The sequence below is a fragment of the Colobus angolensis genome, unplaced genomic scaffold (assembly GCF_000951035.1).
Source record: "Colobus angolensis palliatus isolate OR3802 unplaced genomic scaffold, Cang.pa_1.0 Scaffold117, whole genome shotgun sequence".
NCBI lineage: Eukaryota > Metazoa > Chordata > Mammalia > Primates > Cercopithecidae > Colobus > Colobus angolensis.
This window is the reverse complement of record NW_012112808.1, coordinates 128,415-154,858: the sequence shown is the minus strand read 5'-3', so window position 1 is coordinate 154,858 and position 26,444 is coordinate 128,415. Positions and strand designations below refer to the sequence as shown.

Sequence of the window (26,444 nt, the reverse complement as noted above, 5' to 3'; positions counted from 1 at the left end):
TCAGTGATGTGGAAAACTTTTATCTGTAAAATTCTTTAGCATGACCTTGAAAACCTGATCCTGTGTGTACCCAAAGATGAGTAACCACTGAGTTCCCATTGGTGTTTGGAATGATGTGCTTTCGTAGTAAATTGAAGCATACGCTTTGGAGGTATATGCTTTCCTAATAATTTGAAGTCTGGGCCGGGTGCGGTGGCTCACACCTGTAATCCCAGCACTTTGGGAGGCCAAGGTGGGTGGATCACAACATGGTGAAACCCTGTCGCTACAAAAATACAAAAAAAAAAAAAATTAACCTGGCATGATGGCAGGTGCCTGTAATCTAAGCTACTCGGGAGGCTGAGGCGGGAGAATCAGTTGAACCCAGGAGGTGTAGGTTGCAGTGAGCCGAGATCATGCCATTGCACTCCAACCTGGGCAACAGAGCAAGACTCCATCTCAAAAAAATAATAATCCCAAGTCTGTCTCTGTAGGACTTAACCACACTTTTCCTAAGCATTGTCAGCTTAGAGCGTCATAAAACATATTTTGTTTTAGGATCCCATTGCTGTAAACGGGAATTTTAAAAATTTAATTCTTAGATGCATAATTTTGATCCAGAAGAATTACATTTTAAAATATCCTTTGAGGGGCTGGGTGCAGTGACTCACGCCAGTAATCCCAGCACTTTGGGAGGCCGAGGTGGGCAGATCATGAGGTCAGGAGATCAAGACCATCGTGGCTAACATGGTGAAACCCCGTCTCTACTAAAAATACAAAAAAAATTAGCTGGGCCTGGTGGCGGGTGCATGTAGTCCCAGCTACTTGCGAGGCTGAGGCAGGAGCATGGCATGAACCCGGGAGCGGAGGTTTCAGTGAGCTGAGATCACGCCACTGCACTCCAGCCTTAGGGACAGAGCAAGACTCCGTCTCAAAAAAAAACAAAAAAAAAGATCCTTTGAGGGAAGAAGGGGAAGTTTGCACTTACTGGTTGCCTGTGCTGCATCAGGAACTATTCTGGGTGCTTCACACACAATATTACATTAAGTTATTCAAGGTGGTTAGTACCCCATTTGCAGAAGAGAAAACTGAGGCATAGACTTGCTTAAGATCATAAAACTAGGAGACAGAAGAACTGTCACAGATTTTTAGTAGATTCTGTCATCAGAGAATTGATAAGAATAGAAATAGAGCTTTATAAGACAAGCTGTGGAAAATGCATTCATACCCTGTATAACAACATTTCAGTCAATAGTGGACTGCATATACAACAGTGGTCCCATAAGAGTTATAGTACAGCTGAAAAGTTCTTATCAACTAGTGCTGTCATAATGTTTTTGCACAACACATTGCCTTTTTTGTGTTTACATACACAAATACTACTGTTGTGTTCCAGTTGCCTACAGCATTCAGTACGGTAACATGTTGTATAGGTTTATAGCCTAGGAGCAATAGGTGATACGTATAACCTAGATGTGTAATAACCTATAACATCTAGGTTTGTGTAAGTATACTGTCTTATGATGTTCACACAATGATAGAAAGGTATGACATTAGCCTGGATGTGTAGTAAGCTATACACCTCTAGGTTTGTGTAAGTATACTCTGTTTTAATGTTTGCACAACAATAAAAATGCCTAACACATTTCTCAGAAAGTGTTCCATCATTAGCGGACATGTGACTGTATTGAAGTCCTAAATTTTAATATTATTTTGATTCTCATTACCCTCATTCTATATTTTCTCTCTCTCTCTCTTTTTTTTTTTTTTTTTTTTTTTGAGACAAAGTCTCGCTCTGTCACCAGGCTGCAGTGCAGTGGCACCATCTCGGCTCACTACAACCTCCACTTCCCAGGTTCAAGCAATTCTTCTGCCTCTGCGTCAGCCTCACGGGTAGCTGGGACTATAGGTGCCACGCCTATCTAATTTTTGTACTTTTAGTAGAGACGGGGTTTCACCATGTTGGCCAGGATGGTCTGTCTCTGTCTCTTGACCTCGTGATCTGCCTGCCTCAGCCTCCCAAAATGCTAGGATTACGGTCATGAGGCACTGTGCCCTGCCCTTTTTTTTATTTTTATTTTTTAAATATACAACTCATTTTTCTCCGGTATACTCTTTCAAATACTGTGTAAAGGACACTGCCAGTGAAGTAGGCAGTTAATTACAAATACAAAAGTTGAAAGAGTAAACCTTAAAAGATCACTCTATTTCAAGGATTCCCAATCAGCCTACCACCAGTGGATGACAAATTAGCCATAATCTTGATCCCTTTCATCCTTAGGCCCACCAGAGCCCCTAGGCTGTTTTCTTCTCTGGTTGCTTCCTCCGTTTTCTCTGTCATGGTGTACAGACATTGTCATTGTGTCTACCATGTAGGAAAATGTTTGGGAAGGTACTGCTTTCTTAGTAGTTATTTGGAAAGTCTTTTTAAAAGTAGAGGAATTATGGTTAACTTATATAAACTCACTCTAATAAATATGGAAGAAAATATTTAGATTGCAACAAGAAAAATCAAGTTTGAATTTAATTGTGATTGTTATAAATGTTCTTAAGGCCGGGCGCGGTGGCTCAAGCCTGTAATCCCAGCACTTTGGGAGGCCGAGACGGGCGGATCACGAGGTCAGGAGATCGAGACCATCCTGGCTAACACGGTGAAACCCCGTCTCTACTAAAAATACAAAAAACTAGCCGGGCGAGGTGGCGGGCGCCTGTAGTCCCAGCTACTTGGGAGGCTGAGGCAGGAGAATGGCGTAAACCCGGGAGGCGGAGCTTGCAGTGAGCTGAGATCCGGCCACTGCACTCCAGTCCAGGCGACAGAGCGAGACTCTGCCTCAAAAAAAAATAAATAAAAAATAAAAAAATAAATGTTCTTAAATATTTGAATGCTAGGGAAATTGAAGTGTTTATCATTTCCTTTTGTTTTTTATAACAAAGAAGTTTTTGAAATTGACTTAGAAATGCTGTTTTGGTTGTACCCCAGCCTCAGTATATCCTTCTATATTCATAGCTTCAGTGGACAGGAAACTTCCAAGGAGGAAAACGATTAGGCACCCGAGTTTACAGGTGGATTTTTCAAATGCAATCTGTAGGGCCTGCTTATAATGAAATTTGGGATAGCATTAACAGTTTATTGTGATTATGGAAAGAGCATAGAGGCCTTGAAGTCAGAAAATTTAGGTTTAAGTTATCATTTTTGATGGGGATTAACTGACAAAGAGGCAGGTGAAAGCTGTTTAGCACACAGTTGTCAAAGGGTAAACATTCTTTTACTGTCTTTTTAAAAATGTTTATGCTTCATTGTGAGGAAAAAGTCATAAAGAAATACAATATATCTGTATATATTTGTATATTAAAATGTGTATTTACAGTTTAAAGAAAAATAAAATGGACTGGGCGTGGTGTCTCACATCTGTAATCCCAACACTTTGGGAGGCCAAGGCGGGTAGATCACTTGAGGCCAAGAGTTCAAGACCAGCCTGGCCAACATGGTGAAACCCCCATCTCTAATAAAAATGCAGAAGTTAGCCAGGCATAGTGGCGTACACCTATAATCCCAGCTACTCAGGTGGCTGAGGCATGAGAATCTCTTGAGCCTGGGAGGCGGAGGTTACAGTGATCTGAGATCATGCTACTACATTCCAGTCTGGGTGACAAAGCGAGACTCTGTCTCAAATAATAATAATAAAAATAAAATGAACACATGTAGCCACAGACATTACCACTGTCTGCAGTCCTCTGTGTGACTTCTCAGTTATGTGTTAATCATTCTTTTTCTTTTCTATGTAGTTTTACCACAGATACATCTATCCCTAAATAGTCTATATGTAGTTTTGTTAATTTTGAACTTTATAAAAGCATCCTCTGTGTATTCTTGTCATTTGCCTTTTTAAAATGTAAACATTCTGGGCCAGGCATCATGGCTCATGCCTATAATCCGAGCACTTTGGGAAGCTGAGGTGGGCATATCACCTGAGGTCAGGAGTTCGAGACCATCCTGGCCAGCATGGTGAAACTCCGTCTTTACTAAAAAAATACAAAAGTTAGCTGGGTTTGGTGGCAGATGCCAGTAATTCCAGCCACTTGGGAGGCTGAGGCAGGAGACCCGCTTGAAACTGGGAAAGGGAGGTTGCAGTGAGCCAAAATCGCACCATTACACACCAGCCTGGGCCACAGAGCAACACACCATCTCTAAAAAATAAAAAATAAAATTAAACATTCTGTTTTTGAGAGTTAGCCATATCCATATATGTGTATATGGTTCATTCATTTTCATGGCTACAGAGAATTTCATTGTATAACTATATCACAATGTATCTGTTCTATTGCTAATTATTATACTTTATTTACCGTGCCTTTGTGAATATTCTTGGACTTATCACGAAGATATGCATGGAATTTCTTGGATATATGTAGAATTCCTTGGTTGTAACATGCTCATAATTACTTCTACTAGGTCATGCCAAAGTGTTTTCCCAAATGCTTGTGCCATCTTATACTCTCACCAGTAGCATGAGTTCCCATAACTCTTTATCCTTACCTTTAACTGATATTATCAGGCTTTTTCTTTTTTGCCGTTTGAGTACGTAAGTAATGGTGTCTCATGGTTTTAGTATGTGTATTCCCAGATATTGAGAGTTCCTACTATGTACCAGACTCTGTTCTTGTCATGGAGTATTGAACAGAACAGACAAAGGTCCAGGCCTTCAATGGGCTCTGCATTCTATTGTGTGTGATCTGGGGAGGAAGAGAAGTTAGTAAGCAAATAGGCAAAATATATGCTATCTCAGGTGGTGATTAAAGCTTGTGGAAACAAAAGCCTAACGCCTACATGGGGAATAAGAAGTTTATGGTTGGGAATGAGTAGCAATTTAAATTGGACAGTCAGGGAAGGCTTCACCAAGACAGTGACACTTCAACAAAGACCTAATAGAAATTACAGTAGTCACCATGTGTTATGCTAGGAAAGAGCATTTCAGGGAGAGGAAACAACAAATACAAACGCCCTGAGGGGGAACATGACTGATGTGTCCAGGAATAATAAGGAGGCCAGTGTGACTGGAACATAGTTAGCCAGGGTATGGAAAGCAGAAGATGAGGTCAGAGAGGCAACCAAATCACAAAGGATTTTCTACACCCCTGGATGGACTTTAGCTTTCACCCTGTGTGAGACGGGAAATGGAGATGATGTGACCTGACTTCAGTTTTTAAAGAAATACTTAGGCATTTACTTGGTTACTAATTGTTTTTCCTCATATGTGAAATGTCTATTCATGTATTCTTTGTTTTATTGATTCTGATTCCCAGGAGTTCTTCATATATTCTGGGCTGGTCTTTTATCAGTAATGTGCTTTGCAGATGTCTCTTCGTGGTTTGTGATTTTACTTTCTTTATGGTGTCTTTTGAAGAACAGAAGTGTGATATGGTCAAATTCTTTAAACTTAACCTCTTTAAGTATTTCTGGTGTACATAATTGGAGTAATCATAATCTATAGATTAAGACAGTCTCTCATCAATGGTCCAGCATGGGCCTCTTTTTATTGATTGGTTTGTTTGTTTGTTAGAATGAATAAGTGAACCCACCACCCACTACAAGAGCTAGAACCTTGCAATAACTTATATTTACCTTTTTGATCCTCCCCTGCCACTCAATACTTGAGGAAACCATTATCCAGATTTCAGTATTTATTCATTTACTTTCCATTGTATATAGGTTTTTGAAAATATTTAACTGACAAAGATTGAATATATTTAAGCTATACAGTATGATGATTTAATATACATATACATTGTGTAATGATTACTACGTGATATTAACACATCCATCACCACCCATTCTGTACACTAGATCCCAGAACTTACTCATCTTGTAACTGAACATTCCTATTTTTTTACCAACATCTCCCCATTTTCCCCACCCTCAAGTAAGCCCTTGACAACCACTGTTTTACTCTCTGCTTCTGAGTTTAACTTTTTTAGATTCCACATATAAATGAACTCTACTAGGTATTTATCTTTCTGTGTCTGGCTTCACCGAACATAATATGTTCTCTAGGATCATCTGTGTTGTCACAAATGGCAGGATTTTCTTTTTTGTAGCTGAATAATATTCCGTTGTATATATTTACCAGTATTTATTAATTCATCTGTTGATGGACACTTAGATTGCTTCCCTATCTTGGTTATTGCGAATAATGCTGCAATGAACATAGGGGTTCAGATGTCTCTTCAAGATACTGATTTCATTTCCTTTGGATATACACCCAGAAGTGGGATTGCTGGATCTTATGGTAGTTCTGTTTTTAAGTTTTTGAGGAACCTCCATGCTGTTTTCCATAATAGCTGTACCAATTTATAACCCACCAACAGTGTACACACCCTCACCAGCATTTGTTATCTCTTGTCTTTTTTATAATACCCATCCTAGCAAGTATGAAGTAATACCTCATCATGGTTTTGATTTGCATTTCTCTCATCGTTAGTGATGTTGAGCACCTTTTCATGTACCTGTTGGCCATTTGTATGTCTTCTTTGGAACATTGTATGTAGTTTTATATCCTTGATAAATATTCTTAAGAGAGATGGGTACATCAAAAGGAATGAAATGCTGATGCATGCTACAACATTAGATGAACCTCCCAATAGATGAACCTTGAAAATACTATGCTAAGTGAAAGAAGACAGTCAAAGAGACCACATACTTTATCCAGAACAGGGAAATCTATAGAGACAGAAAGCAGGCTAGTGTTTGCCACAGGAGGGAGGGTCGGGGACAGGGTTTCTTTTTGAGGAGATGAAAATGCTCTAAAATTGTGGTGATATTTGCACGTATCTGTGATATTAAAGTTGTTAAATTTGTTAATGTGGGGAGGAAGTGTGGGTGTGTTTGGGATACTTTTAAATCATTTTGGAACTGATTTTTTTTTTCACTTTATATTGCTAAGATTTATTTTGTGTAGCTGTAGGTCATCCATTTCTTTTGTTTGTTTGTTTTTGTTTTTTCTTTTTGTTTGTTTGTTTGTTTTGAGACGAGTCTTGCTCCGTCACCCTGGTTGGAATACAGTGGCGTGATCTCGGCTCACTGCAAGCTCCGCCTCCCGGGTTCACACCATTCTCCTGCCTCAGCCTCCCCAGTAGCTGGGACTACAGGTGCCCACCACCATGCCTGGCTAATTTTTTGTATTTTTAGTAGAGACAGGGTTTCACCGTGTTAGCCAGGATGGTCTTGATCTCCTGACCTCATGATCCACCTGCCTCAGCCTCCCAAAGTGCTGGGATTACAGGTGTGAGCCACCACACCCGGCCCATCCACTTAACTTCTATACTATAGTTTATATGTTCATTCTCCTGTCACATTTCAGTTGTTCTTAGGTATTACTATGATGAATCATGCTGTTGGGAACATTTCTATGCATGTCCCCTAGTACAGGTTTAAGATTTTCTGGGTATTTGTGTAGGAGTATAATTGCTGAGTCATAAGGTATATGAATGTTGAAATTTTTTTTTTTTTTTTTTTTTGAGACAGAGTCTCACTCTGTCGCCCAGGCTGGAGTGCAATGGCACGATCTTGGCGCACTGCAACCTCAGCCTCCCAGATTCAAGCAATTCTTTTGTCTCAGCCTCCCAAATAGCTGGGATTACAGGCGCCCGCCACCACGCCCAGCTAATTTTTTGTATTTTTACTAGAGACAGGGTTTTGCCATATTGGCCAGGCTGGTCTTGAACTCTTGACCTTAGGTAATCCACCCGCCTTGGCCTCCCAAAGTGCTGGGATTATAGGCATGAGCCACCATGCCCAACCATGAATGTTGAACTTTATGAGGGTGGTGATATTACTTGACATTTCCACCAGCAGCATTTGATTTGCATTTCTCTTGTCACCAATGAGACTGAACATACATGTTTCCTTCTCTGTGAAATACTAGATGTTTTTTGACCATTTTTCTGTTGTACTGTTTGTGCTTTTCCTGTTGGCTTTTAGCAACTCTTTATTTACTTCTGATACTGATCCTTTGTCTTATATAAGACAGCAAATATCTTCTAATTTGTAATTCCTCTCTTCTCCCACTTCTGTCATCTAATGAACAAGAATACTTGATTTTAATATTGTCAGATTTATCGTTTATAGTTAATATTTTCTGTTTTATCTGAGAAGCTCTTTTTTGTCCAGATGAGAAGAATGTTCCCTTTGATTTTTTACTGAAAGATGTAAGGTTTGGGACATTTAAGTCCTTGATCCATCTGGAGTTTTTTTTTTTTTTTTTAATATGAGGTAGGGACCTGATTTTATCTTGTGCCATATAGAAAACCTTTTTTATCTTGTTCCATTTGTGGAATAATCTCTCCTTTCCTCTAGTAATCTGACATGTCATCTCTCATGTACCAGAGTTTCAGAACTGTGGGTTTGTTGCTTGGCTCTGTGTTTTACTGGTCAGTTGGTCTGCCTATCCCGAGACCAGTACCACACTTCAGAAAACTGGATGAAGAACATTGATGACCACCACATCTAGCCCACCTCTAGGCCAGTGGGTATGGGGGTTCTGTGAAGAAAACAAGCTAAAATACAACCCAACAGCAACAATTGAAAGGACTGTAGTATGCAGTATCCTTGGTAGAGAGCCAGGTTTCAGTTAGAACAAGATAAAGAAAATGTTCAGAGATATAATGAGATTCAGCTGATGGTGTACTGTGAATTCCGCAGAATTTAGTGGTAGAGAGTTGGCAGGGAATGGGGCAGAAGAAAGGATGTATCGTTACCTTCTGGGGATGAGAACATGGGATATTAGGGGGAACATGATGGTTAGGGGCTTTTTGCAGTGACCAAAATGAATAGGGAGAAAAGGCATAAAGAGATTATTCCTAGTGGGATGATTTCTGGGGGGCAGATTGTGATAGTGAGGCTGTGAATATTGAGGATTAGGGAGGGAAGGGTATTATCTTGGATGCACCAAGCCAATCCCCCTCTTACCCTCTTTCTGGGAAGGGGCAATTTTACTGTGAGCTCACAAGACTTCTTGTTGACTCCTGTGCAAGTCAGGAAGCCAATGTGACTAAAAAACAAGTATTTTAATCCCTCAGGGCCCACTTTTGAATCCTGTCAGGAGAGATGTGGTTTTGCCCTACAGTGCTGTCTTGGGTACCTGGCTTTTAAGATATTTTCATTGTCTTAGGCGTTCTAGAGTTGCACTCTGATGTGGGTCATTTTTTGCTTGTTAGCTTTAATCTTGCTTAAAATTAAATAACCAGAATTCTGAAGATTATCATCTTTCATTAGTTCTGAAAATTTTTCCACCATTTTCTCTTGAAGTATTACATTTTCCCAGTCTTCTCTGTTTTCTCCTTCTAGAAATCCTGTTTGATACATGTGGTACATTCTAACTCTGAATCTGGTAACTCATATTTTCCATCCCTTTGAATCTCTACAACATGCTGGGCAATTTCTTCACTTTTGTTTTTCAGTTCATTAATTCTTTCTTTACCTCTGTCTGGTGTGCTGTTTATTTTTTTTTTTTTCTAGTCTTATCCTTTTGTTACTCTGATCTTTTGATTTCCTCTTTTGTTTTTTAAAAGTACTGATTTATATCCTGTATCTGATAATTCCAATATTCATAGTCTTTATGGTTCTTATCGTTTGTTTCTGTGAAGTTTGATTGCGATCTCATTGTTCTTGAATCTTTCTTTACCTAAGGGAATTGCAGAAGTCTGGGTCAAAGTACTTCTTTTACAAAATACTTGCCAGATGCCTAAGGGCACTTCCAATCCAACACCAACTGAAGCTAAATTTTTGGATTGGATTATTTTGGGCCACACAAGTAGTGTGAATTCCAGCCACAAACCCAGGGGTTTGTGGTTATAAATTCTATGGGGAAAAATGTATTTTTACTTCCCTCTTTCTGCCCATAACCAAAGCCCAAACAGGCATGTGTTCTCTCTGATTTGTGAGGGAAGGGACATCACCCACTGAGAGCACCCTTAAGCATCTTGGCTTAATGTAGTGGTCTCTGCTGGGACCTCCCACTGTGATCAGGCTTCAAATTCTGTGTCTTGGCTTCTTGGCCAGCAATCCATTACAACCAAAGATCCCTATAAGACCATAGCAGATTAGTGTTTGTCCCCAAGGAAAACTCCTTGCATCTAATCTAGTTTAATATTTCTGTTTGAGCTTTCTTACTGTGACTGGATTCCAAGAAATTCCTTTTGTTTCTTTACATTTAAAAGTTTTCATTTATTTTCTACCTTGTCTGTAAACATGTATAAAAATAACAATAGAACAAGTAGTTCTTCAGTCTTCTTTGCCATAAATGAATTAGCAGAACGGCTTCGCCAGACTTGGCCAGAATTTTAGTTTGTCAGTACTAGGATAGCTTGATATTGTGTACATTGTGATTACAAACTACTCGAAAAGGCAAAGAAAACATACAAATAAAGTACAGGCAAATACAGGAAACAATAGCTCCCTAATGAGGCCCAAATGTTGTTTTGTATTTGAAGTTAGTTTTTAAGAATATTTGATTCTAAGAAGGGGCAGCTTGATTTACAGTAAACTGAATACGATTGTAAATGGAAGACATCTTTTCAAGGGAGAGTAAAAGGCGATTTGGAAGAAGAGTATGATAAGCCCAAATTCAAGACAAATGTAAAGCAATTTCTACCCAGTTAAATAGCTTTTAGACAATCAGCAACCAAAAAAAGTATTAACGTGTTCATTCATCGCATACCTTGGGCATATTTTTTATGGATACTTCATTGAATATTTTGGAAGATACAGAATTGAGGGTTATATGAGAAGCAATTGCCTATTCTAAGCAACTTCCTGTACCCTTATCCTTATTATCCTATGACTGTGTGTGTTGTTTCCACATAACACTATTCTCATAGTGTTAAGTGCATCCAAAGAGTATTTGTTAGCTCTGGCTGATTGGTCATTTATGCTATTTACTATTGTTCACAAGGCTAGTTGTTATTTTACTTTTTAATTTTATGCATTGTTCCTAGACTGTAAGGTTGGGAACAAATTTGACTCATTTTTTTATTTTTATTTGCTCTTTTATTCAGCAGACATTTATAAGGTGTGTGCTGTATGTCACACCTTTCACTGGCCACTAGAGTTACTGTCAGGAGAAGAACAGGCTATGACCTTTGCCCTCATGGAGCTTGCAACCTATTAATAATAATTTTTTAAATTCCACAAATAAATATATAATTGCAACTGTGACAAGTGCTAGAGAATAGAAGACCATGGTACTGTAAGAGTTTAGGAGAGCCTGGGCAGGGTGGCTCGTGCTTGTAATCCCAACACTTTTGGAGGCTGAGGCAGGAGGATAATTTGAGCCCAGGAGTTCAAGACTAGCCTGAGCAACATAGTGAGACTTACATCTCTACAAAAAGTAAAATAAATTAGCTGGGTATGGTGATGTACACCTGTGGTCCTGCTACTCAGGAGGCTGAGGTGGGAGGATTGCCTGAGCCTGTGAGGAGGTCAAGGCTGCAGTGAGCTGTGATTGCACTGCTGCATTCCAGCCTAGGCAACAGAGCAAGACCCTGTATCCAAAAAAAAAAAAAAAAAACAGTTTAGGAGAGAAGGATTTACAGAAGTTTATACGAGAAATTGTAAGATCCTGAACCAAGTTCAAAACACTTCAGATCTTCACATTTCTTATTTGAAAGATTGATCACTTGGCTTATCCAATATGCTTTAAGGATATCTTATGCACATAGTCACCTACTTTACCAGGGAGGAAAAAATGGCCCTGGCAAAGATCCTGTTTACTTTTCTGGACCAAATATCCTGTGACCCCTGTTATGAGAGTGAATGTATCGTTCCTTCTCCCCAAACCATTGGAGTGGAGAGTTTGAAGGAGTGCCTTTGATGACACTGTTCCTCAGGGCATGGCCAGTGGTTTACCTCTAAAAAGCCAAGCGTGGTGGCTCATGCTTGTAATCCCAGCACTTTGGGAGGCCGAGGTGGGTGGATCACCTGAGGTCAGGAGTTCAAGACCAGCCTAGCCAACATGGTGAACCCCATCTCTTCTAAAAATACAAAAAGAAATTAGCCAGGTGTGGTGGTGTGCACCTATAATCCCAGCTACTAGGGAGGCTGAGACAGGAAAATCACTTGAACCTGGGAAGTGGAGGTTACAGTGAGCCAAGATTGTACCATTGCACTCCAGCCTGGGTGACAGAGCAAGACTATGTCTCAAAAAAAGCCTATAATCAAAGTGGATTCCAAATTTGGAGTTTTGGTGGCAGTGGTGATGGCTGGTTAGATTTCAAAAGCTACTTTTGGAATTGAGTGTTACACAGTCAGGTTTAAATAAAGAGCGCTAGTTTCAGCCTATATCAGAAATGTTTAAATGTACATTTTGTTTTTATGACCAAAACCAATTATAGTACCTAGTGGAGTTATTTTAAGTTATTGATCTCCCAAGACTTTTCAGATATTTTAGATGAATAAGGTAGGAGGAATGTATACTGTTATTTTTGTGGGTTTTGCAAGGATATTTAATATTTTTATATGTATGCAAACTGCCAGAATAATTCTCAATGGATTGTGCTTAAATTGTTATTGTCATAATTGAGTCATCTATGTTTGTGGTTGACTTTGAGAGAGATTTTTGCCCCTTGTTTGTAGGATTATTGATGTTATTTTTAACTAATTCAGAAGTCCTTGGATATGCACTTAAAATTTTTTGACAAATTTGTGCAAAACTAAAAACAGTTATAATGAAGTTGTTTTTCAGTCACATAGTGGCTGCTCTCAGAGGCTAAAACTGTCTCTGAAGAATGTTCTTGTACTTATGCCAAGAGGCTTCTGGGATGGGCATATTTTTAAGAACTTAGAACATAAACAACTGTGATCTGTGGTAAGAGATTTAAATGACCTCATGATGACAACAAGAACAAAGCATTTCTTAAGTTATCATGGTGGTGTGTGAATTCATTTCCATGTGTTTCTTATGCTACTATTTGGGTGTATTAAGTGAGAGCCAGGCAAAAAATTACAGACTGTATTAAACTGAAGATACTGTTTCTTTATTGTTGTAAACAAAGTACCAGAAAAACATTATTTCCTAAGAATAAACATTTCATGAATTATTTTAGAGCTATAAGTCCTTTTCTTTTTTTGTTTTTAACCACATGAACCACTTGGAGATGAAGGCCGTTTATTTCGATCCTACAGTTTTGATTCATTTTCTGTTGGAGAGAATATATTCCAAACATGAAAGATCAAACAGTTGGCTTGAAATAAGAGTCTCTCCTTTAAGACAGATCAATTAAGTGTTTATTAAGTATTTACTATGTGTCTGGCACTATGCTAAATATTATGGAATACTGAAGAAGGTGACTTCAAGCTGCTTTTGGTCTAGTTAGAAGAAAGGACTGCTCAGATGAAACTTATAAATTAAGAAGACATTATGTAATCAAGCACCAAATAAGATACCATCACTTATGTGGTTCAAATATTGACATAGCCCTTTTTTTTAGAAATGATTTTTAATCATTGTCTAGAACAGTGATTCTTAACTAGAGGTAATTTTGCCCCCCAAGAGGATATTTGGCAATGTCTGGAGACATTTTTGATTGTTACACCTGGGGCTACTAGCATCTAGTGGATAACCAGAGATATTGCTAAATAACTTCCAATGTACAGGATAGCCCGTCACAACAAAGAATTATCTGGTCCAAAATAACAATAATGCTGAAATTGAGAAAATTCTGATGTAGAACCTACAAATATCAGTGCTGGTAATCTTCAAAGTTATGGTAATGGACTTTCATCTTCCCCCAGGCTAGACCTGTTCAGCTCCTATAAATGTTCTTTACCTTAAGCTTTTGGATCATTACACAGAGATGATCTTTGGATATCATAAATCCCCTGAACATTGTATGCAAGTTTTTCCAGTACAGTGCTAGAGAGACTAGCTTTTATCAAAATCTCATGCTACCCATGCCTCCCAAAAAGGTTGAGACACATCAACCCAGTCCTCTAGTCATCTAAGAGACAACAACACAGAACCCTCCTTAGCATCATGGTGATTTAGAAGAAGAGCTTGGATCAAAAGCAGAAAATAACTTTTTTGGTGAAAGAATTTCTGTATTACTTTAGTATTTTGAAGTAATAAAATCTTAATGCATGAGGAAATTATAGTAGGATACTTTCAGAGATTATTAAACATCATATGTAATGATATATTACTGTACATTTAAAATTTTAGACTGAACTGATTGTGTGCTCACCTACAGGCAGAATACATAAATTATTTTGTTATTTGAAATCAACTTGTTTTATCAGAATTTGCTGCTTTCTCTCAAATGAAGATCCCAGTTTACTTTTCTTAGATGCTGTTTATCTGTTGAATCAGAGATCTAAACGTGGTTTTATATTACACATTTCTCCTGAAAACTGTTTACTAAAGTGAATTATGTTTTTCTCATAAGAAACATTTTTAAATTGAGAATTGCGTTCTGATTTCGCATCCTGTAAGTTAGAGATCCTAACAGCAAGTATGTCATAAAAACAAATCTATGTTACCTTGGGTGTGCATGTAGGTTAACATTAATACTTTTCTAAGCTATAGAAATTTGGAGATTAAGTGTTGGGTTAAAAACCAAGGAAGGTCTTAGAGATCTATTTCAGCTGTTTGAAACTCTTTGAAGCTCAAGGCCCAAAAGCACTACTTTTAGTTGTTTTATATATTTTTACTTCTACCAAATGTTTTGAGGGGGGAAAATCAGTGCACGTGGGAGGAAAGGGTTGCATACTTCTGATCTAAACCATTCATTTTGCAGATAAGGAACCAGAGGCCCAGAGTTTTAGATTTTATTATTGGGCTATATATTTCTTCATTCTGTAGGTCAAACTAGCATTTTAGATGTATCTGATAATAGTAGAGAGGATGACCAGGAATTCAAAATTTAGCTGTGCAGCTTCCTACCTCCATGTTCTTAGACAAATTACTACATGTTCTCAGTCTCTATATACTCATCAGCAAAAGAGAATTATATTTAGTATAGTTTCTACTTTCTTAGAATTTAGAATGTATCTGAGAAGATGATCCGGATTGATCACGTCTCATTTTTTTTTAATGAATATTGTGTCATCTAAATATTTGAAGATCCACCCAAATATGTCCTCTAAACACTACTACAAAATAAAAAAAATCTTTATTATCAAAGGGGACAGCACAGTATTTACATTTCCTTTATTTTGGCAATAATGAGGGTCTTTGTAAACTGATAGATCAGCCTTAGGGCTTTTTCTCCCACCTTCTTACCCCCTCTCGTTATTGCATAAGATACCTAGAAACGTGAATTGGGAACAGCAGATTATAGGAAGAAAGACTTTTTGAGATGAAATATAAGAGCAAGTAGCAGCATTGAAAGAACTAAACCATATGAAATAGAGTGTGAACTTGGTGATCCTTTTGATCTTTTCTATGTGGCCTCACAGGAGTGCTTGAGAAAAGATTGAGAATCCTTTACTCATGGGATAGTTCAACAGGGATTCCTTACTGAACAATTTTTGTTCAAAACCAGTAGTTTGCAGAGAACACAGGCTTTCACTTGGATGACAGAAGCACGTGGGGTAATTAAAGACAAGAGAAACCACTTGTCTTTTGCTACAAAAATTAATTAGTATCCTGAGAAGAATTAGTTCAGAAGTTTTCTTAGCATCTCAAAACAAAAAAGTTTAGAGAAATGAAACCTGAGCCTAAATACAGTGTTTTTCTTTAGTTGCTTGACCATGTATCAAGTTGCTAGGTTTGTTTGGTGGTTTGTTTTGATTTTGCTTGGTTAGGTTTATTGTTGTTTGTTATTAGGAAATAACTTTTATACAAGTTGGTCCTAAGTCAGTGTGTGATATTGGGGTATTACAGATGTTTACCATTGCATGTTATCTTTGTTACTCTACTAAATATCCATAAATTATATTTTTCTTTATAAATTATATGTTTAAGTGATTGCTAGACAATAAGACATTTTAAGCTAAACTATTTGGATTTTTTCCTCAGGTCTTAAAGAAAGTGCAGAAGAGATGGTCAAGAACAAATTGGAAGGAAAAGATAAACTGACCCCTTGGGAACAATTTTTAGAGAAAAAGAAAGAGAAAAAAAGGCTGAAAAGGAAACAGAAGGTATCAGCGATAATTATGACCAAATGTTTATTGAATACCAGCCATGTATCAGATGGTACCAGGTGCTTGGGATCCATTACCTCAAAATGTAACCACTCACTGAAGTAGGCCTTGTCATCATCCCAATTTTAAGAAAGAGGAAAGTGAGAATGCAGTAAGTTAAGTATTTTCAGCATGGCCACCTAATGGCATGCAAAGCCTGGTCACAGTCCAGAGCCACTTCAACTGCTGCATTCTGACATTTTACATTTACATGCCACCTACAAAAAACACATAGTCAGTTAATATCTAGATATAAGCAGTATGATTCTGTTCGGTGTTTCTGAGCAAAAGAGGTACATACAGACTTTTTTTCCTTGAGGATATGTGCACATACAGGTTTTTAACATGAGTGAAATTTTGCCGTACGTGCCATCTCTCAACCTGCATTTTCACCTTGCAATATTATCTTATGGCTCATCTATCACCTTATTGTCATTAAATTCCTTTATCAAGAGTATTTCCTGGGCGGGTGCAGTGGCTCATGCTTGTAATCCCTACACTTTGGGAAGCCAAGGCAGGTGGATCACCTGAGGTCAGGAGTTCGAGACCAGCTTGGCCAGTATGGCAAAACTCCGTCTCTACTAAAAATACAAAAATTAGCTGGGCGTGGTGTCGCGCATCTGTAATCCCAGCTACTTGGGAGGCTGAAGCAGGCGAATCACTTGAACCCAGGAGGTGGAGGTTACAGTGAGCCAAGATCGCGCCACTGCACCCCAACCTGGGCGACAAGGCAAGACTCTGTCTCAAAAATTTCCTTTTAAAAATACTTTCAGGAGAGAAATTAAACAAAAAGTTAGAATCTTTTTTTTTAATTTTAGAAAAAAAAAAAAAAAAAGAATGTTTCCTCTGTGTTAACATGGTGTCTGTGGACAATATGATTTGACTCACGTTGTTCAGGGAATAACATCTTTTCCAGAGTTTTCCAGAGTCCTCGGTAATAGCACAGATCACTTAGGTTTTTGCCACTAAAAATGCTCTTGTCACTGAAATGCAGCATTCTGGTGGTGGTGTGCCTTAGAGCATTATCACTGATAATGACAAAATTTTGCAACTTGGGGAATCTTAAAATTATTAATTCTAGTCCAACCCTGTTTTACTGTTGGAAAAAAAAAATTAGCTGATTAGTCTGAGGTTACATAGCATACCAGTGGCCAAGCTGAGACCAGAATCCACAATTACTCAGACCAGTGTTCTTTCTTGTGTTCTCTACTATACTGTTTCTATACTGTGTGTTCTTACAATGCTTGCAGTACAGCTTTGACTTTTAGTGCTGTAAAGGTAGAGAGATGCAAAGCTGAGTGATGCAGTGGAGTAATTTTTATACTTCTATTGTAGTCAGTGTTTGTGGAAATGGATAGTAAAATGGAGAAATTGGGTGTTTTGGGAAAAATTCTTTCAGACTGTGTTTTTCTTCTGCTCTCACATTACAGCTGTCAACACAGAAGAAGACTTCTGTGACCAAATGGGTAGGGAGATTTCTCCACACACTAATCAGTGGACACCAACTGGGTGTCCTCCAATTCCAACACTACCTGGAGATAGTTTCAGATCCCATAGGTTGGAGGCTCAGTCCCCGAGACTGTGTCCACCCTTTCAGACACCAGTCCGAAGTCTGAACATCCAGAATTTCTGACTGACTGGCTTTAAGTTGGGGTTCCCATGACCCCCTCTTTAGGTTCAGTTAATTTGCTGGAGTGGCCACAGACGTCAGGGAAACACACACATTTGCTGGTTTATCATAAAGGATATTACAAAGGATACAGAGGAAATAGGGTAAGGTATAGGGGAGTGGGTGTGGAGCTTCCATGCCTCTGTAGGCACTCCAACCTCCAGGAACCTCCATGTGTCCGGCTACCCAGAAGCTCTGTGAACTCATTTCTCATGGTTTTTTATGGAAGCTTCGTGATGCCAGCATTCCTTTCCCACAGAGTACAGGGCAGGACTCTGTCTGGGAAAGGTCTTAAGACACACAATCAGAAAGGTGAGGGAAGAGTACAGTCCTGCCCTTAAGACCGAACACAAAGGACTGTAGCAAGGGCTAAGGAACTTACAAGCCAGAATCCATGTATGAAAACAATATACATGTAACACCACATGGGGTAAAAGCCCTGCTCCCATTGTTGTGCTGACTAACTCTCTTCTTCCCTAGAACTCCTTTTCAAACTCAGTAGGCTGCAAAATATCTTTTAAATGAAATAACTCCACAAGTGTTAAGCTGTCTGTTTACTGGAAATGTCTCAAGTGGGCCCTTATGGGGTCAATAAAGTAGTCACTCTGAGAATTGTAGCAGGTATTCTGTTTGATTTTCATTTGCAGGGAGCTTCGAGCTTATGCTTTTACTTTTTCCATTCATTTGGGCTAAGTCTGGACTTGTTTGTCAGCAGCATTCAAAATATGTTGTTGAGTGTCCAGGGTGTTCTATACCCTACAATACTCAGTACTGGACTTGACTCCAACAGATCCTTTCCGACTCCGCAGGTTCTTTGTATATAGAAGAGTTTCAAGAATTTTCTTCAAGTTAAAAATATTTTTGCCCCTTTGTTCCTCAGTGGTTTCAATTTTGATACTGAAAAATTATGGCTGAAGAAATGAATACATGTTATATGCCATGTTATCTAGTATTTTGATCTAGCTGTTGTTTAGATCTATAAAGCAGTTAAAGAAATGTGTGAGTAGATACATAGCAAGTATTCTTCATTAAAAATATGGTACTACTGAATCCATATAATAGTTTGGTTAAAAAAAAAAAATTCTTAGAAGCACTTGTTCTGGCTGGGCGTGGTGGCTCATGCCTATAAACCCAGCACTTTGGGAGGCCAAGGTGGGCTGATCACGAGGTCAGGAGATCAAGACCATCCTGGCTAACACAGTGAAACCCTGTCTCTACTAAAAATACAAGAAAATTAGCTGGGCATGGTGGCGGGCGCCTGTGGTCCCAGCTACTCGGGAGGCTGAGGCAGGAGAATCACTTGAACCTGGGAGTCAGAGGTTGCAGTAGTGATCTGAGATCACGCCACTGCACTCCAGCTTGGGCGACGTGAGTGAAACTCTGTCTCAAAAAAAAAAAGCCAGAAGCACTTGTTCTTAAAAGTACATTAATGTCAAAATAAATACTCTTTAGGGCTTGAGTGGTTCTTTTTGTATGCAGGATGTTTAGCAATAATGGCATTCTAAATATTTTTGTTTAAATGGGTAGAGATGTTTTAGATTCCTAGAGATAAATTCAGTCTGGTTAGCCTGATCTTAGTTCACGTATGTTCTATTTATTTTATAGATTTGATTGCTTTATTTAAATTTGCTAATTTAGTAAAGAGTCTGTTCAAATTAGATTAGGAAAAATTTAACCAGCAGACTTACTTAAAAATAGCCTGACAGTTTTTAGGGGTAGCTTATAGATAAAACAAGATAATTGTTAAAGTTGGGTGATGAGAACAGAGGGTTCATTACGTTGTCCTAAACAACTTTTATGTCTGTTTTAAATTTTCATAATAAAAATTATTTTCTTTAATTAACCAACAAATAAATTGTTGTAACTAGTAATTTAAGAGATAATTCACAATGCACTATTTCGAGTTATTCAGTCACTGTCATTTTTCAGTTTTATGAGAGAAAAGGCCACCTCTCATCACTGATCACTCATCTAAAAGTATCCTTCTCCTTCAGATCTTCTCCTTCAAATGTCTGCATCACTTTGTCTCTCCTAACCCTTCCTATCTTGAATTATTTTTATTTATTTATTTGTCTATTTATGTATTTATGTGTCTGATTTCCTTTAATAGATGGTAAAATTTTTGAGAGCAGAAACCATGTATCTGATAACTTCCATTTCTCCCAAAAGGCTTACGTGGTTTCCTGCATTTATTAAGTATTCTATGTTTGTTTGTTTGTTTGTTTGTTTTGAGACGGAGTCTTGCTCTGTTGCGAGGCTGGAGCGTGGTTGCACCATCTTGGCTCACTGCAACCTCCACCTCCTGGGTTCAAGCGATTCTCCTGCCTCGCCTGCCAAGTAGCTGGGATTAGAGGTGCCCTCCACCATGCCTAGCTAACTTTTGTATTTTTAATAGAGACAGGGTTTCACCTTGTTGGCCAGGCTGGTCTCGAACTCCTGACCTCAAGTGATCTGCTCACCTCAGCTTCTCAAAGTGCTGGGATTACAGACGTGAGCCACTGCGTCTAGCCTCTGTAATTATTTGTTGAATAAACAGAATAATTTAGATGGGAGTTGTTTATAAACTGGTCCATTTAAAAACTGGTTTACTTTTTTATTATTATTATTATTATTATTTTTTGAGACGGAGTCTCACTTTGTTGCTTAGGCTAGAGTGCGGTGGCATGATCTTGGCTCACCACAACCTCCGCCTCCTGGGTTCAAGTGATTCTCCTGCCTCAGCCTCCCAAGTAGCTGGGACTACAAGTGTGCACCACCATGCCTGGCTAATTTTTTTGTAGTTTTAGTAGAGATGGGGTTTCACTGTGTTGGCCAGGCTGGTCTCGAACTCCTGACCTTGTGATCCACCCGTTTTGGCCTCCCGAAGTGCTGAGATTACAGGCATGAGCCACCACACTTGGCCACTGGTTTACTTTTAGATTGAACTACTTGGTTTAAAAGAAATGCATACAGTTTTTCTTGGTATACATTTATTATAATTCTTATAATAATGAAATTTTGTATTTTTATATTCAACTTTAAGGCTCTTGCTGAAGAGGCCAGTGAGGAGGAACTTCCCTCTGATGTTGATTTGAATGACCCATACTTTGCTGAAGAAGTTAAAAAAATAGGTAAGCCAGCTCATATCTGTAGTTTTCAATTAGAATCTAAAGAAAAAGATGAGGTGCATGGAAGCAATATAAACTAATCATTCTTTTAAAATTGCTAGTATTTGTGCAATTTAGTGACTTACAAGCAAGTCTGTCCTGTGGCATACAATCATTGATCTGATTGGGAAGGGCCAGCTCATCCTTTCTACATACAAGGGGTAATTTTAATATAGGAGGCTTTTGATAATGTGGGTAATAATTTACTAGGGATTCCTTTCTGGGAAATATCCTTATTGCCAGTCAGATCAACTCTATAAAAGAAAGAAAGGAAATAGAAAAAGGAATAATTATTTTCTTGTGTGCATTCTCTGATTTTTAATAGCATATCCATTCTAGGTCCCTCTCAGCAAAGTCTATCAAGAATTAAAAGTATGAAATGAATTTGTTTATATGTGCATGTTGATATGTGTATAATTTTTAAAATTTATGCATGAAATTTCATATAAAAGCTTTTTCTGCTGAAATATACAAAAGCATCTATGTTTCATTTTATCCCTTTTGTACTCATTATGCTTAATTATAGTTAAAAAGCCAGCTTTCCTTACTCTTTTTCCTTGAATCCCTAAATTATCTGATATCTGATTTCCTATATCCAGGGAGCCTTGTTTGCACCTCATATGCACTACTCATTCTTTCTTTCCTCCATTATGTGGAGGAAATGTGTATGTGTAAATGTGTTTGTAAGGTTCAGGCCATACTTGATAAGTCAGTATAGAAATCACTGTAAGCACTTACCATTTGTTCTCATGCATTTTGCCTTCCCCTGATCATTATACCACACACAAGAACCCCAAAAGGCTTGCTCCTGGAGCAGCTCCAAGCTGGCATTGTAAAGAGAAGGATTTTATGAAATTTCCCTGTTTCTTTTACACTTGTGACTAGTGGGCCAGAATAGTTCTCAACAGGAAAGTCAGAATTGCTCAAAATTATTTCCTGATTGTTACAGCTTTTTAGTACTGACATTTTATTGATGAGAAGGAGATTAAGATAAATAAAGTCTATTACAGAATATGAGATTCTTGGGAATTGGACAGAGAAGTGGAAACTTAGCATATTCTGCTTTTTATCATACCCGAGTGGTCATTTCTAGAAGATGATGGATTTTAGCCTTATCCTCTGGTTTCAGGAAACCAGCTTTATCATGGAGAAATGCTAAGCATTCTAGTTTCCTTGTTCTCTATCCAAAATGTTTTTTTTGGCATGTGAAGTCTGGTCAAATTGCAGAACTCAGAATAGGATTCAAAGAGTAAGTTAAATGGTTTGATGGCTTGGGGTAGCCAGTTTCTTGGAATCAACTCATTTACATTGAGAGTAAACTTTCTCTAAAGTTATTATCAGAAGTTCCAAAGAAAAAAGGTATAGATAAAAATTTGCTTGCTTTTAATTTACTTTTGATTTCAGAATGTTCCCAGAGGGTAATTGTTTCTATTTGAGCTTTTCTTTTGTGTGTGTGTGTGTTTTGTGGTAGGTTTTGTTTTGTTTGGAAAAAGAAAAACAGCAAAGCCAGAATTTTTTACATAAAAATTTAGGACAAAAAGCTAGTGTCTTGCCATGTTTGTTTATTCATTCTATAATAACTGTTTTGATTGCCTACCAAGTGCTAGGCTGTCTGCTAGGCTAGAGATACAATAGTAATAATACAAACAGGATTGCATCCCTCATGGAGTCTGGTTTGAAGGAAGACATGTTAGATAAATAGTATGAGGGTATGGTAAATGTTTTAAAGGAAAGAAATAGAAGATATAACTGGGTAGAAGTAGGAGATATGGAAGTTTACATTGGGTAGGCAAAGAAGGCTTCTCTGAGATGATGACATTAGAGCTGAGACCTGTGGAATGAGGAGTCAGGCATGAAGAGCTGGGAGAAGAGCATTGCAAATGAGGGGAGAGTGGTTAGAAAGACTCCAAGGTGAGAAACTGTGCACTGTGCACTTTCAAAAGAATTGAAAGACGTCAGTGTGGCTGGAGCATTGTCGGAGAGGGAATTGGTGCGAGGACAGGCTGGAGACTCAGTGGAAACTACCCCTATAGGGTTTTGTTGTCCTGACAACAAATTGAGATTTTACTTTACTGATAGTGGAAAGCCCGAACAGTCTTTAAACAAAGATGAGACATGATCTGGTATAGATTAACATATTACTCTGGTGCCTGTAAAGAGAACAGTTTGAGGACTGGTGAGAGCTGCAAGTCCAGAGTTTTGCCAAGCTCTAGACAAAAGATGATGGTTGTTTAGCTGGCATGCCGCTCGTGGAATTGGACAGAGAACAGAACTCTAGATATATTTTGGAAGTATACATGCTAAATCAGGAAGAAATTTAGCATAACTCCTGTTTTTGGTTTGAGTCTATGGAAGAATGTTCTTCCATTTACTGAGTTAGGAAGAAATGTGGGAACAATAAGTTTAAGTGGGAAGAAAAGTAAATAGGTCCATTTGTGGCATAATCACATTGAGATGTCAATTAGATATACAAATGGAGGTGTTTGGTTGATATTGAGATATAAGTCTGAGAGATGAGCAGAGAAATCAGAGTACAAATACACACTTAAGGATCAGGAGCATATAAATAGTACCTCAAACCGTGGCAGTGGGAGTAGAGAGCGGTGATAAGAGAAGAGGATGCAGGATGGGCCCTGAGGTCAGGTGAAGTCTACATGAGGCACTGTTAATCTGACATACTAGAGGAAGTGCTACTTGAAAGGATGGGAAAAGCTGAAGAAGCCGAGAAGGAGCGGCTGGGAAGTAGGAGGAACAGTATTAATGTAGTGGCTCACAGACACTTGGTGAGGTGATAGAGGTTTCAGTAGATTAGTGTGGGTTAAAGTTTGAGGTGAAAGGTGGGCATTCTTTTTTCAGAAGTTGCACTGTGAAGGGGAGCAAAGACATGGAGCCGTACCTGAATGTACGTAAGGAGAAAGTATTTTTTTTAAAGATACGAACTTTTAGGGCATGTTTTCTTTCCCTTGGGATTGCTCCAACAGAAAAGAAGTTACTAAGATACAGAAAATGGGGCAAATAAAAGTAAATATAAATGCAGGTAAATCTGTATATTTGGTGTCAGGAAGATGAGGGATTTACCTGATTGGTTTATGGATTTATACTGTTTGTTCATTCACTTGCAGAACCACAGATAAATCCACATGAGCAGATAAGGTGGGGACCTAGAAACAGATCACTGGAGGGGCAGGGTGCGGGAGGTTACTGCCTAAGGCAGTTGATTAAATGAATTGTCAAATTTAAGGAGACTTTTCGGTCTGGATAGCCGAAAATGGAGAGAGATGGGGCGTATAAATCTGAAGGCAGGCCAGATACAAAACCATAGAACATGCGGCAAGAGCAGCGGTATGGGAGGCCTAGGCAGAGAAAGAGAGAACTAGCTGAGCCACAAAAGGAGCATGTCCCTTTTAAATCATGCTGGACATGGCTTTTCAAAGGCACATTACAAAGCTGTGTGCCCCCGTTTGTGTATGTGGTTATTCAGTCAACAATTATTGAGTGTCAGAATCACCCAGTCCTCCCATATGACTTTCAGCATGTTACAAAATATTTAAATAAATGAGATTGATACAGTTTTCCCATACTTTACATTTTAATCTGACTACCTATGGTACAACTGGACTTTTAAAATATGTGTTAGATATATATCATATATATGCTCGAGTAGATGTTAATGAGAAGTTTTTACTCAATTCTGAACCTTTTCCTCCCCAGCAAAAACTAAATTTGTGCTTAACAGTATCCAGAAGATATAAAGAAGAATATACTGAATGTTAACATTTTCTACTCACGATCCAGGCAGATGGTTTTAAGGATAGGTGGAAGCATGCTTATAACCTTAGGGAAATGGATTCCCCAGGGAGTCAGAAAGAAGTTGAAAGTCTTTTGTGTGCCCTCCAGATATAAGCATCTATAGTAGGTACTCTTAAAGAGAGTTGGACTTCGGTTTAAAATTTACCAGTTTGTAATTTTTATTTATTTATTTTTTTAATTTTATTTATTTATTTATTTATTTATTTTGAGACGGAGTCTCACTGTGTCGCCCAGGCTGGAGTGCGGTGACGTGATCTCTGCTCACCACAACCTCTGCCTCCTGGGTACAAGCTATTCTTCTGCCTCAGCCTCCCGAGTAGCTGAGACTACAGGAGTGTGCCACTGTGCCCGGCTAATTTCTATATTTTTAGTGGAGACAGGGTTTCACCATGTTAGCCAGGCTGGTCTTGAACTTCTGACCTCAGGTGATCTGCACGCCTCGGCCTCCCAAAAGTGCTGGGATTACAGGCATGAGCCACCGTGCCCAACCAGTTTGTAATTTTTAAAATGTAGAAATAAAGTAACTCAGATGACCTACGTTGGTATATTAATTTATTGCTACAGTATTTACTTCATTATTAGTTTGTCAAAATAGTTTTGGATTTTAGTACCTCGGAAGTGAAATATAGTCATTATGTAAGGATATAGACCTTGCTTTTCAAAAATACTTAAGATATAATGAATTTCGCACACTAGTGTTTGAGTATATAGTTCAAGTTCTGTAGTTAAATAGGACAAAAACATTGTAAACCAGATGACTTGGGTGCATTTATAACATTTTTGCTGTAGGCAAAATAGAGCTAAACTTACATGCCTTCAAAATGTGGAGGAAATGAGTTCTTTGATGCCAGACCTGGTGTTTGGCTCAGATTAGGTGCCAGGGTGAATGTTAGAGATCTTTTATAATTTTTCTTTGATTTCCTTCTAAATTGCAAACTTGGTGTCAAATGAGAGTTTTTAAATATACATCTAGGATGAGTACATTAATGAGATGAAAATGAAATGAAATATTAGAAAAATCTGCTAGTTTTCCGGTGGTAGTTGGTAGAATCTAAGTCCTAGTGGGCTTCCTTTATTTTTTTGTAATTCTACAAGTAACATTGTAAAGCAGTGTCAGAATGTATATGCATACAAAATATTATTAACCCTAGAGGAAGATTAACCCTAGAGGGAGATTTTCCTTAACAGACTGCATCTGATTATGGGCAGGTGATGCAGAAACTTGCTACAAAAGAGTAAATCACTAGGGTGCTTACCACTCTTCATCTGGTCAGTACTGAGACCACATCCATCTGCCCTCCAGTGAACTTTCTTAGCTTCTCTCTCACATGAATTGCTCAACTAAATCCTCTGGAAGAAGTTTATTGTGGGAACAATTCTCCGACATTATAAGTAACGGGAGATGAAATGTCCTTTACAGATGAATTTTTTTTTTACATGCTATCTTTTTCCATGGATGTATTCTGTTACATTTTTTGCCTAAAAGGATTCTAGCCTTAGTAAGGATTGGTTAGATTTATTTAACTGTAAAACTCTATTGTCTGACTTGGAGTCTTTGTTAGTATTGACTTAATAGAATCAATCCATATGTATTTTTTGCAGCAGTCCCAGGAAATGTAGTTTTTTTGTTGTTTCTGTTTTTGTTTTTTTGACAGCGTTTTGCTCT

The 26,444-nt window shown here is 38.3% G+C and overlaps 1 protein-coding gene across 3 annotated transcripts in view; it reads left to right on the top strand.

The window, feature by feature from the left end:
* ESF1 (ESF1, nucleolar pre-rRNA processing protein, homolog (S. cerevisiae)) overlaps positions 1-26,444 on the top strand; it is a 69,424-nt gene that overhangs the window by 35,012 nt on the left and 7,968 nt on the right. For all 3 annotated transcript variants that reach the window (XM_011962540.1, XM_011962547.1, XM_011962555.1), the window contains exons 10-11: positions 15,990-16,111; positions 20,845-20,932. In XM_011962540.1, coding sequence (XP_011817930.1) covers positions 15,990-16,111; positions 20,845-20,932 — 210 coding nt within the window. The remainder of the gene's footprint in view (positions 1-15,989; positions 16,112-20,844; positions 20,933-26,444) is intronic.